The sequence below is a fragment of the Strigops habroptila genome, chromosome 8, assembly GCF_004027225.2.
Source record: "Strigops habroptila isolate Jane chromosome 8, bStrHab1.2.pri, whole genome shotgun sequence".
NCBI classification, from domain to species: domain Eukaryota; kingdom Metazoa; phylum Chordata; class Aves; order Psittaciformes; family Psittacidae; genus Strigops; species Strigops habroptila.
In genome coordinates, this window is record NC_044284.2 from 50,264,402 (window position 1) to 50,284,117 (window position 19,716).

General features: G+C 39.1%; 1 protein-coding gene across 1 annotated transcript in view; it reads right to left on the reverse strand.

The window, feature by feature from the left end:
- AK5 (adenylate kinase 5) overlaps nt 1-13,353 on the reverse strand; it is a 91,441-nt gene extending 78,088 nt beyond the window's left edge. Inside the window, exons 1-5 of the mRNA XM_030493915.1 lie at nt 12,913-13,353; nt 10,954-11,140; nt 9,825-9,992; nt 3,823-3,992; nt 3,602-3,715 (exon numbers count right to left, since the gene is read on the reverse strand). Of these exons, the coding sequence (XP_030349775.1) occupies nt 3,602-3,715; nt 3,823-3,992; nt 9,825-9,992; nt 10,954-11,140; nt 12,913-12,972 (699 nt within the window). The 5' untranslated portion in view covers nt 12,973-13,353. The remainder of the gene's footprint in view (nt 1-3,601; nt 3,716-3,822; nt 3,993-9,824; nt 9,993-10,953; nt 11,141-12,912) is intronic.
- Between the last annotated feature and the right edge of the window lie 6,363 nt (nt 13,354-19,716).

Genomic DNA, 19,716 nt, shown 5'->3' on the forward strand with positions numbered 1-19,716 from the left:
GTGCTGGTACAGTCAAGACCTTTTCTGCTGCTCACACCACCCCACCAGTGAGTAGGTTGGGGCTGCACAAGAAGCTGGGAGGGGACACAGCTGACCCCAACTGACCCGAGGGATGCATACCATACAACATCATGCTCAGCATATAAAGCTGTGGGAAGAAGAAGGAAGGGGGGGGAATGTTCAAAGTTAAGGCATTTTGTCTTCCCAAGTAACCGTTATGTGTGATGAAGCCCTGCTTTCCTGGAGATGGCTGAACACCCGCCTGCCAATGGGAAGTGGTGAACAAATTCCTTGTTTTGCTTCGCTTGTGCACGCAGCTTTTGCTTTAAACTGTCTTTATCTCAACCCACAAGTTTTTTCACTTTTACCCTTCTAATTCTCTCCCCCATCCCACAGTGGGGGAGTGAGCAAGTGGCTGTGTGGTGCTTAGTTGCCTACTGGGGTTAAACCACAACACATGGGATTACAGATGAATATGCATTCCACCATATTCAAACGACGAAGGATAAGTGAACAGTCACCCGTGTCCTGCTGCTCATTCCTTCCACTGGCATCTACTTTATATCCTATATGGCTGAAAGAACTGAGAAAGGCAGCATATTCCATTTACCCTTTTACAAACTTACCATCGTTATTTTAATTCACATCATGAAATCCAAAAGTGTTCTAGCTGCTTTATGGAACAAATGATAATGTAAAGTCACTGTTCAAAAGCACACAATTGCATTTTAGAACCCTTGTAATCAAAACAATTAACAGCTATGAAGAGATCATGAGTGATGAAAACAAGTTAAATAAATAGTAACTCCTACTTCATGCATCTTTTGACAGTTTCCCTAAATGTAACCTTTAAAATGGCTTGTGTCATACAGCCTTTTTTGCTGTTTTAAGGTACATAAGCATGCAATGATCTCAAAGGGACTATCTGTAAGTATTTACCCATGACAAAATTATTAGTAACAATAAGAATTAGTTCTTATGCAGAACTTTTTATCAACAGATCTCAGTGTTCTACACAGGATGTCTTTGTAAAAATAAGACATATGAATTACAGAATAATGTGATTTGACTATTTGCATTTTGTGGGATTTCACCATTTTCTTCAGAGGCATGTTCGTTCCATTGCTTAATACATCTTCTAATTATAAAGTGTCTTACTAGTTAAGCAAAACTGAAATTAAAACTAATTATTTCTCATCTTGCTATGGAAAACACCCGCAGCATTTTTAATTGCAGACCTACACAAATCATCACAACAGTTAATTACTAAATTCTCCACGACTCAGTTATGTTTCCCATTGAGGGATCTCTCAGGGCCTTAGAAATGTTAGCATGCTTAATGTAAACAACCTGACGTGCCATGGATTACTGTCAGCCTCATCCTGTGAAGGAAAATGGATACCATGTCTGCTGATAATCCCCTTTCCTTACCACAAGGCCTTCCTACTTATGGTTGTAGCATTATGGCTTACTAAAGAGAATTTTAAAGAAAAACAAGCATATTTTATTTCTTTAAAGTATAAATCCAAGATAAAATGCTGTATATATCCCAATGGACTAAATAGATGTTTTATGTTGAAATAACTACATCCTTTGCACATTTATTTCCATGGCTTTACAGACGTTCATATGAGAGGTCAGCTTCAAAAAAAGGTGAAAAGGGGAAGCTTAAACAGACCAAATTTTCTTTCCTGTGCTCGTATAAAAGCTCTATGATTCTTTCTTTCCTTTCCCATATTTATGTTAGTACAGATAAGGCTGAAAGGTGGTCCTATATGAAGTGCTCTGGGATTTTTTTAGAGACACAGTCATCTGTCTTTCAGGAAGTATCATGCCTTAAGGAGTATGATTTAGCAAAACCCATTAGACTGAAAACAAATGGACTCTGAGAATATTGTCGGGTCTAAAATGACTAAATCCATCCTTTCTTTCTCTTAAGAAAAAAAATCCCAAACCCAAACAAACCAATCTACAGGATCCCTGAAGCAATAGCACATACTAAGAAGGAGCCAAAGTTAGGATTTCTATCATCTGTCATTCTATCAGTCTTTTTTCCATGTAGGTTTCTATAGTCAACAAGAGCTAACCAGGCTGGCAGAGGAGAATAGTTCATATTATATGATGAAATACTGTAAAAAACATATTAGAAAGGTGCAAAGGGAAGGTTCAAACATATATGAAACATAGCACTCATCTTTCTCCCTTTCTACAGCACAGCACTGCCTGAGCTTTTTCTGTTACCTCCTGGACTCCATTTCTTGGTGGTATTGCTAATGGACGCTGTGATGGGTGCGCAAGTGGTGTTTAACTAGTTTTCCTTTGTAGGAAGAGAATCTGACCCTAGGGTGACTCAAACTACTTAATTTAACTCCTGTCAGTTCTTCCAGTTTCACATCCCCCATTCTTTCATCAAACACAACATCATCACAAAATTATAGCACCAAGAAATGCACTTAAGTCACACTATCACACAATGTACTGGACAAAAAAATGAGGCAAGGAAGTGACCAATAAGCCTAAATTTCTGCTGTTTCAAACATAAAATAGTCAATCTTCTCTTTTGTTAATTATAAGGAGATACAGTTGGCAACCATTGACTATTTTCTGTAATAACTATTTTGTCTGTTTCCTTTAATTTCCTCAATTCAGTCTTCTATATTTTGCCCAGAATAACACCTTATAAAAGCATGCTAATGAAATGCCTCGTTGGCTGCTTTGTTTTGTTATTTCTGTCTTGGCAATGCCACTGGGAACTCAAAGAACAGAAATGGTAGAACACCAGGAATTGTGAAGGACTTTGAGACTCTGCATGAGGCACTCCAAAAATTCAGCACTGAATCCGCAACCTTTACTCGTGACCATAACTGTTATGTTAACAGTGTTTGATCAGAAAATGACATAAGCTGTTTGTTTTTCCACTGAATTTAAGTATTTTTAGATTAGTTTAAAATACACGCATGAAAACAACATGTGAGTAGAACTTGGGAATACAGTTTTAGCTGACTAAACCTTAGAATTGTAGTTTAGAGTTACCAAAATGATCTGAACTTCTAAAAAAAGAGCATCATTTCTAGTTTACAAAAACTTGCAGAATGTGGGCAGTTTTAACCCTTATTTTATTGCAGTCTTTCCAATGCACTGTAATAAACTTGAGATTAAAAGCGTTGTGAAGATATACATTGATTTAAGTATGTTTTTCTTAACATAGATTAAATTGAACAAATAGATATGGAAATATAATGTCTTTCCCCTTTCTAAATCACTAAGATACAAAAAATAGGAACTGTTAGATTTGATGTTATTTTCTTGTTCATCTTGAGAGGGGATTTTCATTGCTGAGACAAGAGGCTTGGATTATTGGTTATATTATCACATTGCTTTTTTGCAAAATACTCTGCTTTTAGCCAGGACACAATAAAACATAAACCAAGAGAATAACCTTTTGTCAGCCTATAATTATGAACTTGCAGGAATTTAAAGAGCAATGCTCAGTTAGAAATAACATCTAGCCTTTCTTGGAATCTGACTGACTGATGACTTCAAGAAGCTTAACTGTTGTAGAGATGTATAAGTTACTTTAAGAATAAAAACAATCTCTTACTTGGTCCTCAAAGGAGATTGCCTGGGCAACATCTCTGGGAAATCCATCAATCACTATACCCTCTTCATCAGGGATCTGCATTAATCTCTGCTTTATCTCAGTTATGGTTGTTTCCTTACACAGAGAAAAGAAGTTATTTCATATTGTAAAAGAGGTTTTCTTGATTAATACAGCACGTACAAATCCTTCAAAAGTAAACATTAACACAGGATACGCTGTACCTGAGGGGCCAGTTCTCCAGTAGTAATTATTTTGGCAATTAGACTCCATTTTCTATTGCTGCTTGTGCTGTGGATCTTCTTCCTTAACAATTCACCAACTGATATGTAGTTAAATCCATAACGTTCTGCTATTTTCAAACTCTGTGTTCCTTTACCACTTCCTGGGCCACCTATTGTTAATTACAAGCAAAACATTAAATTAACCTTTCATCTGAAGTACCCAGTCACGTGTGAAATCTTTGTTATCATCATCAATTTTCCAACTGTTATTAGAGCAGATCTCACAGTTGCATGACTTGTTACCAGCCATTAGAAATGGGTCTCATCCACCTGATTGTAAAGGTAACAGATTGCAAAATGAAGTAAAAAAAAAAGATACAAATCTACTTGTGAATTAAAACCAAACACATTCTTTTAGGCCTGACCTCATTCTAAAGCTGTTCCTGGAAAGGAATTTTTCTTGATTTGTAGCAGAGGAACAGACAATGAACTGGTCCCTTCTGGACCTCTGTGAATCCAAAGACAGCCAGATAGTCTGAAGTGCGTTCATGTCAGTAAGAATCATACTTGATTGAATGAGACAATTAAATCAATGGACAAGTCATGAAAATGGAACTAATAAAATCTGCTCCTAAATATGCTTGCATGAATTTCTGAGGTTTTCTAATTTTAAAATACAGAAAAATATTAAATAATCAGCTGAAATGTTTCCATAGTGATTTGGTACAAGGACTTTTATTGAACTACGCGTACTTCTGGTATTGATGCTTGAAGCATCTGATAGAGAAGCAATCTGTCAGGTTCAGCTTGCTGGACAACTTGAAGAATAAAGAGACCCTTCAATATAGCACAGGAAGAGTAGGTACTGAAACCACAGAAAACAGGTACATTACATAGCAAGGAATGTTGAATTGAAGGTCAGCTGGACAGCGTAAGCAAAGAATGCATATGAAAAAAAATCAGACACTATGTCTGAACTAAAAGGACACACTATGATGTGAGGAACAGAGAAACTGGAATCCAGTATGTAAAAACAGGAGATCGTTTTGATAAAAGGAAATGCTTATATATAGACAAGTGTGTTACTGAACAGCATAACAAAGCAAAACCAAAACAAATGTTTTTATATTAATTCCCAACACGGAACAGCTATATTTTGGGGAATTGTGTGTAAGAACATTGAATTCTATTTCAACAAACAAAGACTTAAGATTTATTAAAAATACACATTTTCTATGAACTTTAAAAAAAAACAGCAATGTAATGAAAATAAATATGATTCCAATGAGCTATTCCCATGAATAGCTTTTAGGCATTTATATAATGAATATAGATTTGACTGCAGGATAAGCTTTGCAGTATTTCTTCACATACGGTTTTGACACACTCTTTGTGTAACTCTGTATGCCCCAATATTACATGTCAGAGATCTTTCAGTGTCACCAATAGTCACTAGGAACTCTTCTGTACCCTGATGCTGTGATGCTAGCTCTCCACCTGGTCTTTGTAACTCAGACTGGGATCCACTTCAAGAGAATGCACAGGGAAACCAGTATGTTCTTAAGGTGTTCCCATACCCTCCCCACACTTTAGTTATACCCTTGGGAAAAAAGAGGGTTTTAGCATTACCCAATTAGTTTAAATAATGCTTAAATCAAGCCAGGTTAAGAGAAACGCAAATATAAGCATTTATTTGGAACAACCAACTAGTCAATACAGCTACAGATGTTCTTAAAACACACAAGCAAAGAAATGAAAGAAAAACTGTATCTTATCTCTGTACAGTAAAATTGCAACTGAAAAATATTTTCCCCTCATTCAATTCACTTGCTGTTTCTCTCCTGAAAGACACCTGCTTTCTCTCTTCTTTCAGCAGGTTATGTCAGGTTTTACAGCTAATCTTGCGTTTTCAGTTCTTCTAGGGCTTACTTTATTCAGCTTGAACTCTTTCTTTCATAGACCATTTAGCTATCCTCTTTGTTAGACTAAAGGATGCTTCCCTTTTGCAGATACGCAAGCATCTGATATACTAGGAATCATTTCCTCCACTTAAGTGGCTGCAAAGCAATTCTGCTTTGGCTCTCCCCACTCCCTCTGATGGCAGGCTCAGCTTTGCCCATGACAAATGCATTTCACCAAACCTCACATTGTGTTTGGCTCCTGTATCACAAATGTTCAAACAAGATAATTCCATGCAGTTTATGGTTTATAACAGGCTCTCGGTAATCTGGAATGATAGCAGGTTTACAGTAACTGATTCTCAGTGTCTTTTTTTCTTACATGGATGAAAACAACAGCACTAAAAGTGCAGCTAATTGTTTGATGATGCTGCCAGTTTGTATGGAACAAATTTTTCCAGGTGAATTACTCCTTACTGGAATTTCTATTCACTCTGTTGTAAAGATTTCCAAAAGCAACCCTCTCTCTCTCTATAAAGCCACATATTGCAATCTAATGAGCATAAGATATAAGTAATGTATCATATATGTGTGTTTATACATGCATGTATCATTTATTACTAAAAATTTATGTGGCTTTATTTACTGGCAATAGTCCTAGCTAATGGAAAAAAGGGGCAGTTGGTTGTAACTGTGCTTCAAAGCAAAGGGTTTATAAAACATACTGGAGCCAATGCTGTGTATAATTCCTGGAGATATAGAACTTCTAAAGAAGGAAATTCAGTTTATTTCCCCAGAGACTCAAGACACATTCGAAACAGACTGTGTTGCGTCCCAGAAAACAAAGATGCAAAACATATATAGGTAACGTAGAAAATTAGAAACAGAAAATTTGACAACAAGGAAAATAGTATCTGCATTCCAACAGAGATACAAAAGATGCCAAAAAAACCCATTACTGTTACTTAAAAAAACATCAGTCTCTGTAAAACCATAAAATAGCTGAAAAAAACTTTTTGAAACCAAGTAGGCAGACTTCGCACTCCTGTTAGGGAGAGCTTTGCTTTGCCATTAAAGAGAAGCAAAGAAAAAAGTGTAGTTTGGCACTTTCAATCTGAATTGCAAGCAGAAAAAACCTAATAAAGTATTTGCTTTAATGTTCACAAACTTCTCATAGCTTTTGGTTTTCTAATCCAAAAATATCCCTCTATGGATAATCCTTAAATGGGATTATCCATTTACAAGCTAAGGGGAAACATTCAGGTAATAAAATCAGAGAAAAGTGATAGGACAAAATTACTTCCCACAGCAAATCTCTGTAATTTATTGAACTATGTATCCATTCCTGACTGTTCAATAAATCATACTGAAAAACTGTTTGCAAAAAATCACTTTTGTTTTTTCATTCTTTTAACTTATTCTGAGATGATACATTATTCAAGAAAAGCGTGATTATTTTACATATTTCTTAGAAGATGTCTAGACTAGTGAACATTTGTTGCATCTAAAATTATGTTTGCTAACTGGTTTCAAGTGAACATTTGTAGGCCCAGAAAGTTTTACTAAAGCAGTTGTTTTAATCTAGTTTTGCCAATGGATTTAAACCAACTGGCCAGCTGATGGCTGACAGTACTATCTTTGATCTATTCTTTAAACTTTGATTGTAAAGGAAAACGTATTCTTTTAACATTCACTAATATTTTTGATTAAATGCAGTTTAAAAACATACTGAACTACGGAGCTAATGACACCAGGTAATTAATTTTTTAAGATCTTTGTAAGGCTGTATCAATTGTAAAAAAGTATTTGTCAAAATCTAGCAGGAAACACATTTGTAAACACAATCTAGTTTTCTGGTGTTATAATGCCTTAGAAACTTAATTTCTCAGTGATTCAGATGTGTGCCATCCTGGCTGGTTCCATCTGGTTTTTCTAAAATCCAGTCACATACTCACTTTGCAGTTTTGCAGTTTTACAGTTTTACATTTCACCAGAAGACTTTTCTGCAAGCACAGAAAAAAACACCCAACCCCCCCCACCTTCACAAGTGAGTTCTCTTTTGCCTTGGAGCTACCTGGTTCATTATAAGGATGATAGATTTCATAAAGCAAAGAAGTTGTAAAAACCTTTATGGAAGCATTAAAAAGATCTTGGGCTAATGCATTATTAAAGAAAAGTTCACCTAATGTGCAAAGCAGAAGAGAGGTCTTTAACTTCATTTCAGTCCCCAGCAATGAATGGGACCATCTGAGCTAGGCAGTATGATTAGTTATCACTAGTTAGACATAAAAATCTTGTGTAACTGAAGTTTTTACTGGCATTTTATGCAAACTGAAAAACATTGCAACAATTTTTTTTGGTGTACAATATTTGTCTCTTGACAGTGCACTTTTTTCATTTTCTCCCTTTCATTCAGTATATTATTATTCTTTGAATAATTAGTTGAATTTGGGAGAAATTTTCTTGATACTGTCCAAAATTGGACAATAGCTGCTAAGCTACATATAGTATTGTGTTTCTAACAGATCACACTATAACAGAGAAACTCAGAGAAACTCATTTGTAAAATAAACTTGAAATAGCCTTTGTGGAATGTTTATACTGTTCCCTATACAAATGGGGGAGGAAAAGCTCTGTAAAATCCATGGTCTGTTCACTGTATGCTGGCATTCAAGGATTTAATTTCAAATACCCCTGCACTCAGTTCCAGGGGTGAAAGCCAATCTCTCTTTATCTCACCTAGATCAAACCTTCATTCATCACCCTACTGCAACAGAGCTACATGGATTTCAATGCCTTAAGAGCCTTCTGTGGTCACTGAAAAGGAGCCAGTTTTTCTCCTTTATGAAAAGGAAGGCTGGCTAATTAATTAAGATGAAAGAAAGGCATGTGTTATTTCTCCATGTACTGCAAGCTTTATAGGTCAGTGGTGCGTGGAGAGGTTTGCATGTTGAGATTTGTTATTCTGAAACAAAAGTTTAACAAAATTGAAATACCTAAGCAATTCTTTTTGCATACCTGAAATATCTAGAAGACTGCCTGCTTTTCTGTTTTCAGTATATTCCAATATCACATTTCTGAGAACTGCTGTATGCAGAGCCTATTCTCTTTTACAATTCTACCTACTATTCTCTGTTATGGAAGCAGTATCTCTCTTTAATATGCGTAAGGCTTTATAGACTAAAAATGTGATTCTCCATTACCTGACACCTCTGCTGTAATTATTTAAACAGTCCAGAGAATCAGGGAATTAGGCTTGGTGATAAAATTTCAAAAGGCAACTATGCCAGATGACAAGGAAACAAATTCAGAGAGCTTCAGTTCAGAAACAGAATAAAATGTTGATTTAGACTTAAACTGCAACTATTTCTTAATAAAAACTGTTTGCTTGTCTGAGGCTGGAAAATACAAGTTGCTTAGGAAAAACACTGAACAGCACACATGAGAGAACTTGCGGAAAGAGCACAATTACCTCATGCTAACTGATCGCACACTGTCCATGAAGTTAGCATGGGATTCAGCCGCCAAACAGATGTAGGGATTAATTTATCAATGCAATGGACTAGTGACCACGTATGCCCACTGCAGCTGGACATACAGGAGTTCTCAAGGTTCTAAGTATAGAGGTCAACAGTTCCCTATCACCTTTTTGAGCTGGCTTATCCAGTATTTTTAAACACCCGTTTTTGTGAGCAGGTTTGAGTACATCTACAACAGTGTTCTAGTTCAGATCTGGAGCACGCTTTGGAAGAGCACTTTGGTTCACATGGTGGAGCTATCTTGAAATGCATGGGCCAGGTTTGTTTTAGGTTAAATCAAACCAGCAGATGTGCTCCATAAGCAAACCATGAGCTCTCCAGCTGCTGATAGGCAGTTTACAGAACATGACCACAGGTGCTCACTGTAACCCCTAAAATGCTTACAGCTGGGATGCTATATCCTCAGCACTAACGATTTCACTTCCTGATACTCTCTAATTGGGCTGCACCACTTGCTATGGCAGATGGAAAAACTGTATTTAAATACATAGAGGCATTCAGTGTATTTGCAGCACAAATAAAAAGGCAAAGTAACAAAGATGTCAAACTGACTCTGCCTTCATACCTATGACAAGGATAATTTTTGGCCGAGGTCTTGCAGGATCAAATACATCGTACTCCTCAATTAGCTCAGCAGTTTCAGAGAGGTCGGTGTCACTCTCTATGGAAAACTGTTGGATTGGAGGGAGCCGGTCATACCGTCGGTACGGGAAGTTCGAATTATCAGGCATCACTGTAAAACAGTAAGATAAATGGGGAATTGTGGAAATACACAGAAAACTCAAAATCTACTGCGTACACAGATTTAAATAAGTATAATAAACATAAATATCTCCTAATTTTATAATGTGCTTGCTGTTACTGCAGTAAATATCCCTTGCCTCTATTTAGCTCATTTATTACATGGGAAGCACTAGGAGCCAGTTTTCTTTGGTGTTTCTTTACGAGTACGCAAGCTTTTCTGTGGAAATCTGTCTGTAGCACCCTGAGTTCGGCAGTGGCTTCTGAGAAGAAAAGCCTTGTATTATGCCAATAACCTGCACTACTAAGCAGAACTCTTCTGGTTTTACACAGAGATAGAGATAGTATTCTTGCTAATTATTTTAATGAAATGCTGGATGGCAGGGAAGAATAACTATGGCAACTGAGAGATGAGCTAATTACTCTTTGTTAACATTACAAATAAAGTAATTACAGGTATTGGTACGGCATTTGCTTAGATTTTATGAGACGCGCCTTTTTCTACGAGTTTATCTTTTACACTGTACTTAGTAAATTAGCACATAGCTCCCATATAAACTAGAAAAACAACCTAGCGTAACTGCATTGAAGTTAGTATGTACATCATCCATGAGGACCAACTAAAAATATAAGCCAAGCGCACTGAGTCACCTTTACCCCTATCTTTGCAAATGTTTTAGGTAGGATATGAGAAATCTCTCCACTACTGTGTTAAACATTCACACTGCAAACATCCGTAATTAGGCTGCAAAAGATCACAATTTCCTCTCCTGCATAGCATCCATTATGGAAGAGAGAAACAAATGCCAAAACTCAAGGAAACAGAATCCTTAAGTCCTTTGCGTAAGGAAAATCATGATGTGCTATAGAAGTAAGTATAAAATAATTCAGTAGTGGATGTAAAACCACCCACAGTGCAAGAAATACAATAATTTTTATATTTAATACATTACCATTTCTGAAAAAAGACCTCCTGGGTTGTCCTCCATTGAGTGGAGGCAGGGTCTTCTTTTCTGGGCTGACAAAAGTGTCCCATTTCACTTTTTCTGATCCTCCAAGCTCTTTCACTTTCTGCAAACAGCTTTCCAAATATTCAATTGGGTCATCGGGTTTGTAACACATTAATCCATTCAGCAGACTCTGCAACATAATATCAGAAATACAAACTATAATGATAGGTGCCAGGAAAAAACAAGCACTTTGACTTTACACAGAGAAACCCCATATTCCTTGTAGAGTCAGACTCTCAATTTCAAGCCAATGTGTGAGAGCAAGGCCTGTTAGTCTGTTTTGGTTTGCCAATGTCATAAAAATGATTCAGACAGGAAGCTCACAGCTATGTCTTTATATTTGCCTGTTTACACTGTGATCAAACTTGAAAATGGTAAAAAAGTTCCCTACATTTTTCTTAGAACTACCACTGGCAAATCTACACAGAGCAATGCACAAGTCAGCCCCAAAAGTTACGTACTCTCTGTAGCCTGTATCACTAGAATGTATCTTTTCCTTAAAGACCAGTGCTCCCAGAAGTATCTTATCTGTATGCTTGAGTCAATGCTTACACAAATAATGAAAAGAAGAATTTTAAAAATCAAGAGAAATACTCAAATTTCATCTTGATCAGCATTGGGGAAAAACCCCAACCCCAAAGTTCATAGGTGCTGCCAGATTTAACTGACCAGAAACTCCCAGCCATTAGAACACCCCTGCCTATGGTATGAATTCTGCACTGGTCACACCTATGAGCATTATTTGGAGTGTGAAAGAAGGAAGGAATGTCAGGCCCTCCTCTGACGCATGGTAATTGATTTTCCTTGACAAAGTAATACATAAGTCATCATCTCACCTCTCCACAAGGCAACTGCATCCATCCTTCTCTTAACAATGTCTTTCAGGGTGACTTCTGTTCCTGTGAGCTCTTACTAAATTTCGTGCAAATAAACTTGAGGGTCACAGTTGGCATTATAATAAATAGCTCCAGTTCAGAATTTCCTCAGTCACTTGTTATCTACACTTTATACAGTAATTGTTACTTACACACATTTAAATTTATAAAATAGGATGTCATTCCTGTGCATCTCTGCCCTTACTATACTACTTAACCAATGGCAGCAACTACCCATGTATTTCTGCAGATGTGCACTGATTTTTAAAAATTGCTAGCTCGAGCGTTAAGCCTCTACAGAAAACCAGCACTGTCTGCAGCTCTCGTTAAACCATTCACATTTTAAACGCTGTAGTAAAACATTAGCATGGTGCATGTCCTGTAATTTTCACATACATAAGAAGATGTCTAGGTTCAGAACAGAGCAGGGAAAACACATAAGTGACTGTGTGTGTGTGTTTTATATAGATGGGAGGATGTCTGCTTAGGAAAAAAATATCCACACTGCACAGAGAAGTAATTATCAACCATGAGCAGCAGGTAACTTGTCGGAAGCCAGACCAACCCTCACTGAATAGTTGTGCGGTTTTTTCTTCTTCCAGACCCATGAAAATCTGAAGAAAACCCGGAAGACGCCCCCCGCCCGCATTCCTCGGCGGTCCTTTGCCCTGCGGACACTCAAGTTCGCTGCCTCCCCGGGCTCTGGAGGAGGGCAGACCGCAGCGCCGCGCCGGGTGCGGCCGCCCGGCTCCCTGCGCGCCCGCGGAGGCTGCGTGCAGCGGGGAGCGAGCAGCCGCTCCCCGCCCGCTCCGCGGCCGCAGCCCCCACCCCGGGAGCCGCGCTCGCCCGGCAGCGCCCCCCGGCCCTCCGCGGCGCGGTTCCCCGCGCAAGGTACGCCCGCCGCAGCCCGTGGCTCCTCCGTCCTTCCAGCCACCTTCAGCGCGCAGCCCGCCGCGGGGTCCCAGCGCGGAGCACCCCACCCGACGGGGCGGAAGATGCTTCCCCCTCACCCCGCCGCCTCGCCTACCTCGAAAAGCTGCGGGATCTCCCTGCGGGCCAGATACTCCTTCGCCTCACCGGCGCTCATACCGCCGGCCGGGCACGGGGGCGCCGGCGGGGCGCGGGTGGGCAGCGCCGAGCCCCGGCACGGCGCGGCGGTGCAATGCGGGAGCCTCGAGAGCCTCGGGAAGGCTTCCGCGGGCGGGCGAGCCGGGGCGGAGAGAGGCAGAGGCTGCCCGCCTCCCCGTCCCCGCTGCACGGAGGGAGCGGGAGCGCGTTTTCTCCCCGCGGGAAGCAAGAGCGTGCGCAGGCTGCCGGGGAAAGTTTCAGGCTGTGCCGGCGGTGGGAGGGCGAGCCTGGCTGCGAGCCGTGAGCAGGGTGCCCCGAGAGAGAGCGGCCACCCCCCGGGAGGCACCGGCTGCCTCTGCCGCCCCGAGGCGCGCCCCGCACGCCGGGAGTGTGTGGCAGCACTGCGGGGAGGGCTGGGCACGGGCGCAGCGCTGGGGCGGTGGTGGAAGCTTCCCCGTTTACCGCGGTCTCTGCCCTTGGCATCGTTTTTTGGCGTTTGAAGAGTGAGAAATTTCGTATGCTTTGGACTGGTAAAAGGCCATGAGCTATGATCACTCCTGAGCATCTGTGATCGTTGGGTCACAGGATGAGACCTGAAGACATCTCTGGTCCAACCTCCTGTTCATAGGGCAGTTCTTGAGGTCAGAGCAGCTTGCTCAGAGCTTTATCTAGTCTCATCTTGCAAAACCTCCAAGGATGGAGACGGCATAGCCTCTCTGGACAACTCATGCTTGGCTGGCCTTATGGTGATAAAGGGTTTTCTTCTATTCATTTAGCATCTCCCTTGTCTCAATTTGCCTCTTGCCCACTATTGCACCCTTGTAAAGAGTTTTGCTCTATCTCCACAATATCTCTTCACAAGCTTTGGAGAGCTGCTTTCATGTCCTTTCTAAGCCTGCCACAGGCTGTATAAGCCCAGTTTCCTCAACCTCTCTGCAAGGGCAAGTGCTCTCATCCCTGACCATCTTCGTGGCTATCCACTCAACTCACTCCAGTTTATCAACATCTCTCTTTCACTGGAGATCCGCAAATGGGATGTGTTAGTCTAGATGTGCTCTGCAAGAGTGCTAAGTAGGGGTAGCTTCTGTGATACTCTGTAGCATACTGGAAGTCCCAGTAGATTTGTTCAGTTGCTTAATTGTCCTATATCAAGTCTGATCATAGAATGGTTTGCATTGGAAGGGACCTTAAAGATCATGTAGTTCCAACCCCTCTGCTGTGGGCAGGGACACCTTCTACTAGACCAGGTTGCTCCAAGCCCCGTCCAACCTGGCCTTGAACACGGCCAGGGATGGGGCAGCCACAGCTTCTCTGGGCAACCTGTGCCAGTGTCTCACCATCCTCATAGTGAGGATTTTTTTCCCCCTAATATCTAATCTAAATCTCCCCTCTTGATGTTCCAATTAGATTTTAATTTTGTTGATTATCTTTTCTAACACAACGTGCATCTCATTTCACTGACGCATGCCCTAACAGAAATAGGTTACATAAGTGCAAGCCTATGAAAAACAGTGAGCAACTGCTTCTCACATCTCAGTATTTTTCGGACATAGGATAAGTCTTCTCAGGAGTCTTTTAAGAAGCTTCTCCCCCTTGTATGTGAATTGTGGATCAATATCAGTTCGCAGCCATGTACCTTGTTTTGCTGCTTCTGTAATTAAACTGCCCACTTTTTCCCTCTGCCCTTCCTCCAGCTTTTTATGTAGACACTGTCCTTTCTCCTGGAAAGGCTTCCAGTCCTCGTTCATTCCCCGAACTGCTAAATGCTGCCCCAGGGGCAGTCTCATCATCTTCTGACAAATCGGACTGGCAGGTTTTCCAAGTCATCCAGTTGCTCTCAGCAGCCACTTAAAGGGCAGCCACTAATGCCCTTTTGCGGCAGCCCACTGATGGATGGCCCACTCCCCACTTCACTGAGAGCATCTCTCAAAAGCAGTTTGGATTAGGCAGCTTAAGATCCTTTCCAGCCTCAGTTTTTATGAATCCAGCGGTGTCCACTTAGGAAAGCTGCAGTAATGTCACTGAACTGGCCCTTCTCTTACGTTTAAGGCAGACTTTAGTTTTCACTGGAGAGTTTAACCAGCATTCATCTGCAGTCATTCTTGTCCTCCCATGAACTCTGGATGTGGCTTTAACTCTACTTTCCTTTTCTAAGATTTTAATACATCCAAATGTAAATGCATTGAAAAGCACAGTATCTTAATTTTGATTGAGTAAAAAATAGACTAGTCTCTAATGTCCTAATCAAAAGATACAAAATAAAATTGCTTTTAAAAGACTTTAAATGAAGCTTGACAGGAGGAAGACTGAATTAAATAGGTATTTTCTTAAAATAAGATCTTTCCTTAGGAGGGCTAATGGAAGATGCCATTCTATTTAGGAAGACAGAGCTGTGGGTTTGGCATTTTGTGGTTTTAATTTTTTTCTTTTTTAGTTTATAAAATAAAATATCAGCCGTATTATCACTGACTCAGGCAAATTGCATTTACAGGCTTTCAGCATATATATTTTTATATATTCAGCACTTGCGGGTAAATTAGTAGCTCATCCAGTGTCCTGGATTGATAGAGAAAAATATTTCCTTTTATGTGCTTTCAATGGCATCTTCCCCAGGAATGTGAAAAATTTTTGTGTAAAGTCTTGTCTGATATGTTTGTTTTTTTCCTGCAGGCTCCCAGGCATTTTGCTCAGTCAAATAACACTAACAGAAAATAAAAATTCTGACTGTTCTGCTATGAAACTGTTATCATTATGCACATTTAAATTATTGTTTCAAAGAAAAAAAAGTGATTTTGAGCTAATCTGATTTTTGTTGCACAAAATTAAAATCTATGTTGCAGAAATTACCACCTCAGAAAAAAGACGGCCATTTAGGAAATCTGTCAGACTGAATGTATGAAATGTATCTGGAAAGGATATTTTTTTTGGATCTAATAATACAGTATTTCCTTCTGGAAGTAATTTTTCATGAGTTTTGCCTTTGGCAAAATCCCTGTATTGCAACAGGGTCACAGGTGGATGCTTCTCAAAGTCTCTGAAGAACATCAGCAGCAAAGGATTGGGAATATATTAACTAAGTTGGCATGCAAAGTGGGTTATTTGTTATTTCAAGTATGTAGGTAAGGTAAAGGCAGCTGTTAGAAGGTTAGCTGGTTGTCATTTAACAGTATCTTATCAAGATGGAAATGAAGTAGTCTTACTGCTTTGGAAAATAACACAGGATGCAAAAAAAGTCCACATAAACGGGAACATGGATTTGAATTCCAGAGCACTGCCCATTCCTGAAGGTACAGCAGCTCTTCATGGTTCTGGGGTGAGACTGAAGGATCAGTTTGGTTGTACTTCTGCCACTTCCTACCTCTTCTGGTGAAGAAGCTACAGTAGAAAGAACAAAAATTTGCCATCAAAATGATAACATTTCTGGAAATTCATCTTGAAAACTTTTTATGGATCCTGTACCACTGGGTTAGTTCCATTCTTGTTCTTGTTAGTGCTTCCAGTAACTACATGAAGCTGAACTAATAGGAAATTAGTATGGGACCAGCTGGAATACGCTGTTCTGGGCCTCCTCTTCTTGGTTAAACCAAATAACTAACACCCATAGCCTTCAGTCAAAGCTTAATTAGGTTCCATGCTTTCAAAAATCACTTCAGAATCCTCCAGTATTTTACGAGTCTTCTAGTTTTCTGTCTAGTGCCTGCTCAAGCACTAGTGACTGGCATTTTTTGCACAAGCTGCTGCTCGGCTAGATGCCTTTATTAAATCAGAACCGATGCCCTTGGATTGATGCGCTTATACAGGCTGGTGCAAGGTACATGGACAGTTTGAATTTGTAGATTCTGTAAGAAAAACAATTATCTGTAGCCTTTTTAATAGAATATGCTGAATTACATGCTTCTGATGCAGAAATAATATGCATTTTAATGTAAATGCAGAACTTATTTGCAGCCCCATATTTTGCCTAGTGTGGTATAAATTCAGCCAAGATTGCTGAAATGATGTTTTCATTTTAATGAGAAATGTTTCTAAACTCTTTTAATACAGTGCTGTTAATGCTTTTTTTTTTTCCAAGCTGCTATTTTCCCTCCCCTTTCTTTTCCACTTCATTAAACTTTTTTCTTTTCTACACATATCTACACGTGTTACTGAAATAAATTAAATCACTAATTGAAAGGTAGTGAAAACTCTACCTAGAAAAATCTGTTCTCTGGATCTGATTTTCACTGAGTCCCAGAACTGTCACGTTATGTAACTTTGAGGACACCAGGATGACTAAAACCTGGAAGGGGACAAAGAAGATTGTGCCATTTGAAAGTTTGAGGAGGCACATTTCAATCTGCTGAGGGGAAAAAAAATAAAATTAAAAAAGTGCCATGATCAACTCACTCTTTAAGCTTTGTTTTGATAAACTAAATAGCTGTAGCTTTTACTTTCCAATTACAATGTAATTCTTGTGACCCTTCCCTGAACAGTTTCCAATTTATCAACAGGCATTTTCAATAAAGGCATCAACCAGGACACACTGTTCCAGAAATGGTCACACCAGTGCCAGGTACTGATGTGATTCAGGCGGTATATAACATCCTCATAGTCCTCATTCTGTTGTTTTCATGCTGACAGACTGAGTTTGTTGTGATGGTGTTCACCTTTAGTTGGTTATCTAGCAGACTTCCAGCAGCTCTGCTTTCCACTCGGTTTTCTCACATAGATTCCTCCACTCTAGGATTGACACCTGCTTTTTATTCCTTGATGTATGTCTTCATATATTTGCTTGCAGCGAATTTACCAAGAGAGCAGCATGCTCGGTAGCGATGAGCTGTCCCCTTTGAGTTACCACTTCCCTAGTCTTTGTTCTCTGACAGAGGTACCAGTGATTTTCTTTCCTTTTTTTTTTTTTTAATCAATAGAACTGTTATACAGCACGCAACCAAAACACAGCTCCTAAGGGACCAAAACTCAGTATTTTTCATTTACACTTCATTTTTGAGACCACTGAATCATTAAATATGTATGCATTAATTTTGATTCACTCAGCTTTCCTAAACAAAATATCCTGCAGCACTAAATAAATACCACCAGATCAGCACTTTCTTCTTCATCAGCCAAAGCAAACCTTCTTCAACAAGTATCTGTGGATAGATCTGAAAGGATCATAGATTCATAGAATGGGTTGGGTTGGATCTATTTTCAAAAACTGGCATTGACTGAATTAATTAAATTCCATATAAACTATATTCTGGTATGTTCTTACCAGTTCTGTTTTTTTTCACAAAGTTCCATCTTAGATGGACAGGCCTGTAACTCCCTGTGCCACCACCCTTTTAAATTACTGGTCTAACACATTGCCAGAACGCAAATATTTCAAGGGTTCTTAGAGGCTTGGAATGTCCTTTCCAGCTGTTTTAAAAATCCGATACAACTTACCCAAATATGCAGATTTACTCAGTTGTTTTTAGTGGCTACTGTTTGTAAAACTTACCTAACTATCTACTTATAATGGAGAATGTTTCATCATTATCCTATGGTATAATTACACCATCTGATTATTTGTATACAGAACAGAAATATTTTGTGAAGTCTTCCAATTGCTTTTGTTATATCCGTGCAAACATATTCCAATAATATTATTAGGATCCTTTTCTTTCTTCTATTCAGAAAAACAGCTCTTTTAAATGCTGTTCTGCCAGTCTGACCACTGGGGTTTATGTAATTTCATTTCCTTTCTCATTTTTTTACAGTTCTTAAATCTCTCACATGTATTTCTTACAGCTTCTAGTATTTGTTATAGATGTTTTTCTTATGTATCTTTGTTTTCAAGCCAAATTGCTTTTTAATCAGTGCTATCTTCCTTTTTTTTCTTTTTGAGTCATAGGTTGTTAGTACTTTGTTTTGTAGCATTTCTTAAATAATTTTAAATTATCATGCTTATTTTACCATTTAAGTCCTTATCCTTGATCTGGCTCATCATAATTAGATGTTATGAGGATATTGTACAGGCATTATGTAACTTAATAAATTCAAGGTTACCACCTCAGGAAGTCCTTAAGCCTCTGAGAGATGAAAGGCAGGAGATCCTGTAGAGGTTTTCCTTGTTTTTAATTCAGTCCCTAAGATGGCTGGTCACAATTGGTGAGAACACAGACGGGGGCTCACACAGACTTTCAAACGAATCCATTACAGCTTCTTCATGCTTTTTTGCTTTTATTTTATGTCAATTAAAATGAAATATCCCCCCCTCCCCCGAAGGGTTACAGAAATTGCTTTTAGGAAGGATTATTTTATTTTCCTCAGTCGCCATTTCTCAGTAACTAATTAATAAACACCCCAAGTCATTTAATACTAAATTTTCAATAACTTAGAAATACTGTGCTATTTTTTTCCAATAAAGTCTTAATTCCCTTGTCTTTTCATCCTAAGGATCCAACCACAGATTTTAAGGTTCTAATCTGTCTCCAAATAATACTGACAATAAAGCCATTTCAGTTCATCTTGTTTACTCTTTATGAACTAAGGAAATGCGGGTTGCTATAGGAAAAAAAAAGACAAAAACAACATGAAGAAACACAGCAAAATTCTGTTAATAAAATAGGCTTGAACTAAATAATGACTTGTGGGTGGTGGTGCTGGGAACAGAAAAGAATTCAAGCACAGCTATTAAACTTTTTCTTGGGAACACTATTGAGCCTAAGATCATTAAAAAGTATGAGTCCCTGCTACTTATCATTTGGGGTTTATTTCAGCGCTATAATGGACCAGCACCTTG